The 10,864-nt window shown below is 40.2% G+C and overlaps 1 protein-coding gene across 1 annotated transcript in view; it reads right to left on the bottom strand.

Moving 5' to 3' along the window:
* Window positions 1-393: 393 nt before the first annotated feature.
* Window positions 394-10,864, bottom strand: part of LOC135473440 (uncharacterized) — a 45,333-nt gene continuing 34,862 nt past the window's right edge. The window contains exons 2-8 of the mRNA XM_064753291.1: window positions 6,124-6,248; window positions 5,274-5,617; window positions 4,681-4,734; window positions 3,892-4,030; window positions 2,692-2,807; window positions 1,991-2,102; window positions 394-1,354 (exon numbers count right to left, since the gene is read on the bottom strand). Coding sequence (XP_064609361.1) covers window positions 1,335-1,354; window positions 1,991-2,102; window positions 2,692-2,807; window positions 3,892-4,030; window positions 4,681-4,734; window positions 5,274-5,617; window positions 6,124-6,248 — 910 coding nt within the window. The 3' untranslated portion in view covers window positions 394-1,334. The remainder of the gene's footprint in view (window positions 1,355-1,990; window positions 2,103-2,691; window positions 2,808-3,891; window positions 4,031-4,680; window positions 4,735-5,273; window positions 5,618-6,123; window positions 6,249-10,864) is intronic.

The following is a 10,864-nucleotide window of genomic DNA, read 5'->3' as shown; positions in this document are numbered from 1 at the left end:
TTTTCAGACAACAGATAAAACAAGAATTGTGCGTTACGGAATGGAAAAGTTTTCCGGTACAGTAGGAATAGACACCTCACACTGTACTAGCTTCTCTGTTTTACCAAAAGTTCGCTTCCGCTCTGACCAATGCTCACTACTGTGGTAGTAACCACTAAAGCCTAAATCATTAGGTTTATTGGAGAAAAAAGCGAGAATGCTGAGAGTATTTCACCGCCTTTCGTCAGGCAACTAACAATCAGTTGACTTAAAGCCACAATCCTTTCAGCAAGAGCTGGATTCGAACCTGTAACTCACTGTCACGTGACAATCGCCTGTGGAAAAAACAACTTAAGCCGACTAAGGCAGCGAGGGCAATGAAAGCACAACATGTGAGTATATGGGGATGAGGAGAGACGATATTTATATGCCCTTTCCGTTAAGATTCGTCCTTGCTTATTTCTTGGATGGAAACACATTCTATGTCACAGTTGATCATTTATACATCATCTTAATTACACAGACAGCCTATAAAGCTGATGTAAAGTACTAACCCCATGAGAAAAGTATCCCAAGCTCCTATCATAATATTTGCTTTGGTAATCAAGTGTCCTTGAATTTGTTACAGATGATGAACGTCAAAAAAGATACAAAGACAATGTTTTTGGTCGTCATCTTTCCTTAGTAATGGAATGTTGTCAACAATAAATACTGCTGTAATCCGGTGTGGTCTCTTTCATAATTCGTATTAAACATAGCGAGTTATGATATTTATACACGAAACTTAGTATAACCTGCCTCACGACAATAGTGGACAGGGAGCGCCTTTCAGCCAAAGCAGCAGGTATATCTGAGAGTGTTAAGAGAAAACTCAACCCTCAGTCGTTGCTCTGCTTTCATAACACAGTGAAGCAGAAATTCTATGTCAAGGTTCTGTGTCTAAATTATGTACCTGATTCCAGGCCACACACCAGAATGAAACGCACCACACTATCCCAAGGCGTTGTGTTATTTTAAGACTTCACCACAATTAGCTGATTAGTCATTGCCAAACAGTTTTTTCTTTTGGAATAGAAACAGTGTTGCTGGTTCAGCTGCTTACATCGTCGTTAACTCACTTTGAACGGATATGAATCATTTCCACCACAGAAATGGCATCATCCAAGTTTTAATCACAGTCTGCCATTTCTGTGGGGTTTCCCACGCAGGGACAGGGCTTCCCAGTGGAACTTGTGTACACACTATCACATTCAGGAAGCCACAGAAGTCGGTGACTTTCTCAGCACGAGAGGCAAATCCACCGGTGAATGTCGCCGATTATTAGAAAAGGATTGCTAAACACAGCTGAGTCTTCGTTACCGGTCATCTGGGCTATCTGAATGTTAAAAAAAGACCACGTTACATTTACATGCCGTATTATGGAAAAAACCATAAAAGTAAAAACATCAACAAAAAAGCATGATTCATTTTCCGACACACACTGGGTGTCTGGATTTAAAAATACCTTCACTGGTTTGAAACTAGAAATGGAGACTTATCACTGTGTTCAGTTTTATGAGGGAAGAAAGCCGGAGTGCCCGGCTTAAACCACCGACTTCTGGCAACTTACAGACGAACTTTGTCACTTATGACGCACACACGTGCACACCATACTGATGGAAGACACGTGATCTTCAAGGAACGACAGGCTGCGCGAACGGTTACGTGCGACTACTTCCAACTATTACTCTGTCGTCACTGTTCTGGTTTTAATCTGTATGGCGTAGCCTTTTACATATGAACCTCAACAGTCAAAAAAGCACCACGAACGCTGACATGTGCCTTTAAACAAAACCTTGGGGGTGGGCTTAGAGAAAAAATGCTTTGACGTTTCATTCATAAAAGCACTACCTCCATGTAATGACTGTCAATGCTTAAATTAACCGCTTCTAACTATGAAACCAAGAAAAATGGATATCAAGAAACATTCTTTGGAATGCTTTAATATTTGAACATCTCGCCGTAAACGTACCTCTAGAACTGTTACACTCCCTGTCGTTAGTAGACCCGGCCGACCCAGGGTTACAGCTATTAGTACTCGGCTCATGATTTTTTAGCTTCTTTTTTAAAGTGTTAACCTCTTTCTGGAATCAGAAATACACAGCATTCAACTCATACCAAGCCCAAATTGCAGCAAAATCCCAATACCTGGCTCCAAAGATGTGTGTAATTCCACTGGACACATAAGCCTAGGCCTTGTCTTCTTTAAATCTGGCATACGAGATAGCAGATTATAAGAATGTTGCTACCGTAATAAAACTACTTTCATACTAGACTGCCATTTGCCAACGTTGCTAAGATTTTACATTTGTCATCTTTGAAAAAATACAGAGAAACAGATCGGAACATATTGTAGAAATTGCACTTTCTCTTCTCACCACGAACGCCAGTCGATTGCCTAAATAGACCTGGAGACATTCCTGTTAGTGTAGTCTGACTTTCTCGGAATCCCGTGACATTTTTATTTATCTTGCCATTTCAGATTCATCCAGTTCCCTTTATTGCTCGAAAATATATCGTTCATGGCTGCGAATGGCTAAAACGTGTAATGGAAAAATCAATTTGACGACTAGAAATTAGGGTAGAGATTTTGTGACATTGGTCAAAACCAGCCACCCACTTATGGCGTTATTTCTTTACTCAGCCCTTTGGGATTTCCCAGAATGCACCAACCTGAAGCGTTTCGATCCGTCCACGCATACGTTCTACTTCCTCCTCTGCTTTTACTCTTGCCGCTTTCTGCTCGTTGATCTTTTTGTCTGCGTCCTTTTTAACGGACATAATCACTCCTGAAAAAGAGCGGAGCGAATTGGATTCAGGGTTTTTGTGTTGCTTTTTTAATTTCTAATCAAGGGTAATTTATTGGTTAACACGTATGGAGAGGTAACCTTTAGACGGCTATCTGGGTGAGAGAACATGAGCAAAACATTCGGTACTCTATAAGAATATGTACCGTCAAACATAGATCTGAGATTTGTTTCATCCTTTCTAGTATAGAGTTTTCATAAATATAGATCTGTACTTTTCCATTCACTAACCTAACGAGTGAGCTGTCCTCAATATGTGAACGCTCAACGCTACAAAAAAACACGTTTGCTCTGATCCTGAAGTATTTCTCACTTCATATTAAACCTAGTCCTTCGTAAATATTAAAGACCATAACTGGCGCATCGAGCTGAACATTTTCAAACTCATCGGCCAAATTCGGTATCATCCGATGAGATAGAAAACAAGACCAAAAATGGTGTTGCAAACTTGTTTAAGACTCAGTTTTAATTTTTGTTTTAATAATGAATAGAAGTAACTATATATGGGTAACTATTGTGGAAAATAAGATGATCTTAGGTTTGGGAAGAGCAGCTTAGTACACCCTAGTAATGGTATCACGAAATTCTAAAATGGCGGTTTGTGGAGTTAAATGTTGTCCGAGTGGATACTTCGGATACATTTGCGTTCACTGATATAGTATCATCTTTATCATTTCCGCAAAGGACATGAATTTAGATTTTTATGAGACACCCGTTTTTGTGATGTACACCTATTATGACAGCGCAGACAGTGTGTTCGAGTTCCAGGATAGAGAATGTAACGCTTCAGAGGGATTAATGTGGAAGTTAAGCAGGTAGCACGACCAAACGATCTCATAGCTATGTTAGACAACTTGAGATGTAACATTGCGGCAGAGTAAATTGGATTACTCCAGCGAAACATTCGGCCTCCAACAAATTCTGCAGGGCTCTCATGATTTATGGTTATTTCCTTTCGCCTGTAGAGGCATGAACGTCCTTGTTCATACTATTGAATACTCAAAAACAAAACCGGCTTGTACAAAATTTCCATTATTGTTTGAGAAAGGCATTAATAGGCGCTTACCATTTATGATGCGAGTAACCCTCCACAGCCGTAATACGACCATGAGCCCGGTGGCATCACGAGCTGCTGACGTCACAGTGACGAATGAAAAAGCTATATCCATGGAAAACGAGACAAGCACAATCGTGGCGTCAAAAACCTGTCATCAAGAGTAACGAGAGAAACACAATGAGAAACGACGAACGAGCCCTTCCTATTTGAAGGGGAAAATAGGACATTTTCGTAACTGTGTTGTAGCCAAAGTCACTTTCGTGCAGTAATGTCCATGCTTGAATCTCCATGGGAAAAGGCTTTGGTCGTAATGAGTACACCCTGTCTGGTGGAACGTGGACTTGCCATTGGCCAGTTATTACATGGACCTTAATTCCGGAAATAATTAATACTTTCTGGGAAAGTCCATATCTTGTTTCATGTCCAGACTGGGGAAATATATAATTCTAAAGAATGCAAAATTTATTTATATTTGTATCCTTTGAATGTATCACTTTTCAAAGCGAGTCAAGGTGCTTGCGCAGGACGCCTTCTGAATAGCCTCTTACCAATGTGATCGATGTGAGTTCAAGTCCAACTCATGCTGTCTTCCTCTCCAGTCGACCTGCGGATTAACATGGGTTTTCGTCGTGCCCTGAGCAATTTCATCCCACCACAATGCAGGCCGCCTTTGTATAAGTGAAATATTCTTAAGTAGGTCTATAGCGCAAACCATCATTGAAATAAACAAAATAAATCCCTTTATTTCCGATAAACATTCCACCATTGGTTATTAAACAAACAACAGTGTTAACTCACCTCGGCTTTATGTTTGAAAAAATGCAGACCTTCTGCAATTAATTTACAAAACACCTGCAAGAAGAACAAAACGCACTGGGTCAAGGAAAACGTCCTTGATCAAAGAAAACGCACATAATACTAAACAACGTCATATGGTGACACACAAGCGGAGTGATTTTATATAGTTGATCCATATTTTCTTTAATACAGCTTTGTAACACAGCTAATCCTGCAATGAAATGTCCTTCGAATGGACCGCCATGTTGGATTCTGACGTCATATTTGAAATAACGGAATTGTCTCTCGTTTTCGAATACCGGTACCAAGATACAATCTGTCTCTTGAGTGTTATTGTTCGTCCGATATGTACATGCATTTTCAGTTTAACTTATTTGGCAGCATGGGCGTTTCAACGGTGACCACATCCACTTCCCACCCCCCACAAGGGTGAAGAAGACCTCACACTTCAGTACGTTTAAGGTAAGTCTTCATTTATACGATAGCGGTCATTATTACGGGAGGCATATTCATAACAATGCTTCATTTCAATCAAATTTATCAAGTTGCTCACAAACAACAAACAAAAGATGAAAGGGAATTAGATTACTAACCTCAACTACAAAGATGGCCAATATTGTTAAACTACTGTAGTGTAATATATGTTCCACAGTTTCCTTATTGCTGTGGTGATGACCGCTTCCATGGTGGCCACCGTGATCGTCATGGTGATCCGATGAGTTGTAATGGTCGCTATGATTGGATAATCCATAGTCATGTTGAGGTGAATGGACGTCATGATGAATCTCGTGATTTGATTGGTCGTGTTCGGCTTTCAGAGCATGGGGTTCCATATGATAAGCGGAAGTCGTAACGTGGTAAGCGTCAAATACAGTGCTGTTGTTGAAATAACTGCTGGACCCAGTCACAGAAAGTGACGTGTCTTCATTTTCTGGAACTGAAAAAGGAAAACATGTTATGTTTTATTTCATTTTTATTTACAGAAGAAAATATGTATTACAATGTGATTTATATTATTTAAACATTATGTCGCAGCGACATCTTGTAGCAAGGCAGTATGTCGCTCTTATCACGATAGTGTCATCTTGTAGCAAGCCAGTATGTCGCTCTTATCACGACAGTGTCATCTTGTGGCAAGCCGGTATGTCTCTCTTATCACGACAGCGTCATCTTGTAGCAAGCCAGTATGTCGCTCTTGTCACGACAGTGTCATCTGGTAGCAAGCCAGTTTGTCACTCTTATCACGACAGTGTCAACTTGTAGCAAGCCAGTATGTCGCTCTTGTCACGACAGTGTCATCTTGTAGCAAGCCGGTATCAGAACCAACACGCCAGACACTAAACCCACTAAGTCACCTATAGTCACAGTTATTTTACATCACTTTCATTTTAAGCTATTGTAGGTTCTACCCCTACCAGTTTATAATATATATAGAGAACTTACTGACAATCATCTCAAAGTCGATGAGTATCTCCAGAATGACTATAACCACGTCGATGATGACAAGGGCCAATATGCCATACTGTACCGGGTTACTCTGCAGGAAAACCCCCAGCTTTTCCCGGCGTCTGCAAAAACAGTAATGAAGGAAAACTATATACATCAATGCAATGACGATTTCAATTATATTGCCACCATGAACATTTACGTTGCTACATTACGTTTGCTACATATGTCTGTGCTGTAGGTTTACTATGCTGTATGTTCCAAATGTACAGTGTGTTGCAGCGGAATACGAAAAAGACAAAATTACGTGAAAAAAGGTATTCTAAAATTCTTTGAAATAACTGCTTTACTGTAAAGGAAAACTAAAGATACAAAATACAGAAAAACGCACATCACTGTGGTCTCTAAATTATAGATATCCGTCCTAATTCTCCAACACCATGTGAAGGCTAATGCAAAACACACTGAAAGGCTGGTCAGGTCTTTAATTTAAGGAACCACTTGTGCTGTGTTTTTTTCATACCAGCGTCATGATGGACTTAATAGCCGGTGAAATACAAACAAACCAGCACGCCACCTAGGGCCAAAAATCCGAAGAGAATTAAATGCATCTGGTCTCTGAAGTTAAGTTAACTCCTTTTCTGAAAAAGTCGCCATCTGTGGATATATTTATTTATTTACTTGATACCTGTTTTATGCCATACTGAAGAATATTTCACTTATAGATCAAACACAAAATGATTGATCCATATATCCGATGATTGTTTTAACTTCGCATATTACATCATATGTTATAGCTTCTGAAGCAAGACAACATTAAACACTTGTGGCTTCCATCGCAGATTTAGTTACAACGCACCAAAAGGAAAAAAATATTTACCTATCCTTTGATAGTCTTCTAGCTATCAATTAGAACATATACAAGCTGCGGAGAACACCCATGTAAGATGTCAGAAAGTCTTATCTTAAATGCCCCCCCCCCCCGATTTCTTTCTGTCATGTTTTAATAAAACACATCTCCGCTAGCTTCAGGGATGTCACGGCCCTTTCCGAGGTATTCCATACAGTATATGGCGGGAGCGATTCACTCATGCTGTTGTCCACCATACAGTATATGGCGGGAGCGATTCACTCATGCTGTTGTCCACCATACAGTATATGGCGGGAGCGATTCACTCATGCTGTTGTCCATCATACAGTATATGGCGGGAGCGATTCACTCATGCTGTTGTCCATCATACAGTATATGGCGGGAGCGATTCACTCATGCTGTTGTCCACCATACAGTATATGGCGGGAGCGATTCACTCATGCTGTTGTCCATCATACAGTATATGGCGGGAGCGATTCACTCATGCTGTTGTCCACCATACAGTGAGTCACGTCTCGCTGGCTTCATATTTTAATCTTCTACATAAGATCGTGTTTAGATCCCTCTGCATTGTTTAATGTGATTGTACGTTAAATGTGATGACAACACAGCATATTTTGTAATTCTATGCCAGTCACGTCAAATAAATTGCAGTCAACATCGCTGCATTTTGTTAATCTAATTCTGCTTAAGCCATAGCGCTTAAACCATCGTAATTTGCTACTATTTATGCATTTACATGAACAGTTAGAATAAAACCCTGGCTGAGGTAAATTGACAAGAAGCTTTATTTTATCGGTTACGTGTGACGATTTGCCAGCTATCACATCGTCGTCCCTGCTGCGATCTTACTTCCTGTGCTGTGCGTCTTTAATTATGGGAAAAGCTTTCACAGCGAGACAGAAAAAATGTTGCGTGTAAAATAATAGGAAACCAGATTGTTGAGTGCAGCCTTTTGTTATGTCATTTCACCTCTGAAAATATTGAGACATACTGAAACATTGGTCTTGACATGACATCCAGGATATTTGATTGCAGATCCAGCAGTTGATTTCACATAAAGTTCCCATATGTATAGTAGTGATCTTTTTTGCAGAAAGGTATTTAGCAGCAAATTTTCCATTGCACTTTGCAAGGTGATGTAATATCGATTACAGCTCATCACTGTCAGCACCGTAGGGGAGGATTTAGCCAGGTTGTCCTCGCCCACATCAAGCTGTAAGCATTAGTAGCCTTAGGAAATCAATGTCCTCCAGGCTGATTACAGCGGATATATCAGGAATAGAGGCACATCCCCGGATCCACAATCAGGTAGGTCTGAACTATTTCTCAGACCATGAGTCAGTTTTGGCTCATCGACAATTAGCATAGCTGTATACGTGGAACTAAGCTTCGATCGACACTCACACGCATGAAAGACTCACATTTGTCTGGATGGTGTCATTATGAGGAAACGAAAAAGCTATACAAAAGAAAAAATGGAAAAGACTACAGCATAGAGAGTAAAACAAGATCAACCACGACACTGCGATAGCAAATGGTCACACCGATTGATTATCGCTATTTCTTTTTACCTACAGATGAGTTGATAAAGATAATCCACGCAAGGGGATTAGTAACTAGGTGGAAATGAATTGACAATGTGCGTAGATGTGAATTATACCAATCGAGTTTTTGGGCCAGGTGACGTCCCGAACCCGGTTTTGTAAACTTGCCCAGTGAATCACATCTGGTCAGTGGTCCATATTTAACACATAGATGATGTCATCGATGACATTGTTTCGTGCAAGTTCTACGATGTACGTTCCACTTCAATAATCACAAGGCCAATTAACACAAAAGGACTATGAAAGTTTATAAAGCAGTAAAATATGACAGAATCGTACGAAGATAAGTAGTCTACAGTTTTCAATGATTTTCGAAAGACTTCGGTTGTAAGCATGTGAGTCTGGATGCTGTCATTATGAGCATATAAGTGAAATCATTATTCAAATTGTGTACTATGCTAGTATATGATTGACTTATCGATAATAAAATATGTACCTCAGATGTCCTTTGATGTGTAACTTTTCATATATCCAACGTGGCGGTCTAATTCCACAGGATGAACATACGAGCCCTAGCCCTGGCGTATGCGGAATTGGACACAATCATGAATCAGAGTGCCAGAGATTCTCGATGATCCGTCCATATTTACTTACCAGGGATTAATACTCACTGAAACTTAGAGTGAATGTAGTTCAATTGAAGACGTACAGCATAGAGAGCAAAACCAGAACAGCGACGACAGTGTGATACCTGGCAAATGGTTACACGTGACCGATGCAATACGACTTTCGAGTACATATATATGCCAGAGTAATTTAACATTTATCCCTGTTACTACGTTCACTACACTATAAATATAACCGGTTGCCTCAAGCATTGTCTCACTCACAACTTTTTCAACCCCTTGTTATTTAGATAACCCGTTTTTGCGGGAAAAGCAATTAATCTAAACCTAAGAAAGATACTCCATGCAAGTTTGATATATTAGAACAAATACTTGCAGGAAAAATGCCCCCTGCTACTCGAAGCCATAAATTTGGAATAATGTTCATGAATTGCAAATACATGTAACCTTGGAATCTGAGGTGTAATTTATAACGATTTTTGGAGCCATGTAAAGGCTTGAGAAAATATCAGTGTATTAATTTTAGAAAACTTTGGTTATAACCTGAGATGACTTTTTCCTACACACTCAATCCTTCAGGCTGACAATATACAGACATTTATTTGGTGGTTGGCCGATGGCGCCGGCTGGTGGTCGGATCGGGGTCGGGCCCTGGAGAGTAGAGTGACAAGCGATAACACGGTCCTAACCGGAGGAACAGACATGTCAAATTAGCTGCAACCCGAATACACCACAGACACGGGATGGCCTGAGACATCAATCCAAAAGGTTTGTCACAGAAGCAGATTATTAGAAGAGCTTTTTTGAGGACTTTCGACAAACTCGCGAAGATGCTTACCAAAAAACAGCCGCAAAGTTAATAGCAAAGTCATGTGACGACGGGATCAACACCGAGCAACATGTTTCGTAATTGATCAAAAACATTTTTTCTTTCATTTCGCCATGAAACGAAAGTTTCCACAAATTCGATTTCAGTCCGGGAATTTTGAAGAATTCTTAAAGTCAACGACCGTCAAACAGTTCTAGAGGGGTTGTTAACTTTTCCATAGGGACAAACCTTCAGCGAGAGATAACCAGGGTCCTGTTTAGCTCGCCGCCATTAAGACAAGGGATTGTAAGAGAAACTGTTAGTATAGGCTGATGAAAATTTTGGATTCTCAAAGATGCATACTTTCCAAGCTTGCGGCCAATTACATTCTCTTAAAAATGTTTAGATGCTTGGAATTCCATAGCCCTAGACCGTAAGGACTAACGAAGTCAAATGTAGATTAGTTAGGTGTTAGGTCCACATGACTGTTAATGAAGCTGTCATTCTGTGGTGCGCTGTCAAATGACCCTACTTCATAAACGATATACTAAATCAGATCATCCAGTATGCTCAAACAATAACCACCCGCCTGTTGCATACACTGAATTCTTAGAATACCTAATTAGTTGTCAGAGGCAGATACCCTGAGATATCTGAGATGACCATGGAAACTGCATGGTAACTTGGGCGCAAAACTACACAGGGCCCCAGAACTATAACGTATACAAATAAAACCCCAAATAAATATAACCCATGACCTTAATCTTATAAGTCAGCATCTGTTCGAATCATATTACGTGGCTTTGCAAATAATCCCCGCATCGCTGACGATATTGTTTGCGGCTGGAATACCCACTTCATATAAGTGCACGCGTGCCCCAGCATG

Source organism: Liolophura sinensis, chromosome 8, assembly GCF_032854445.1.
Source record: "Liolophura sinensis isolate JHLJ2023 chromosome 8, CUHK_Ljap_v2, whole genome shotgun sequence".
NCBI lineage: Eukaryota > Metazoa > Mollusca > Polyplacophora > Chitonida > Chitonidae > Liolophura > Liolophura sinensis.
This window is presented reverse-complemented; position numbering and strand designations above follow the sequence as displayed.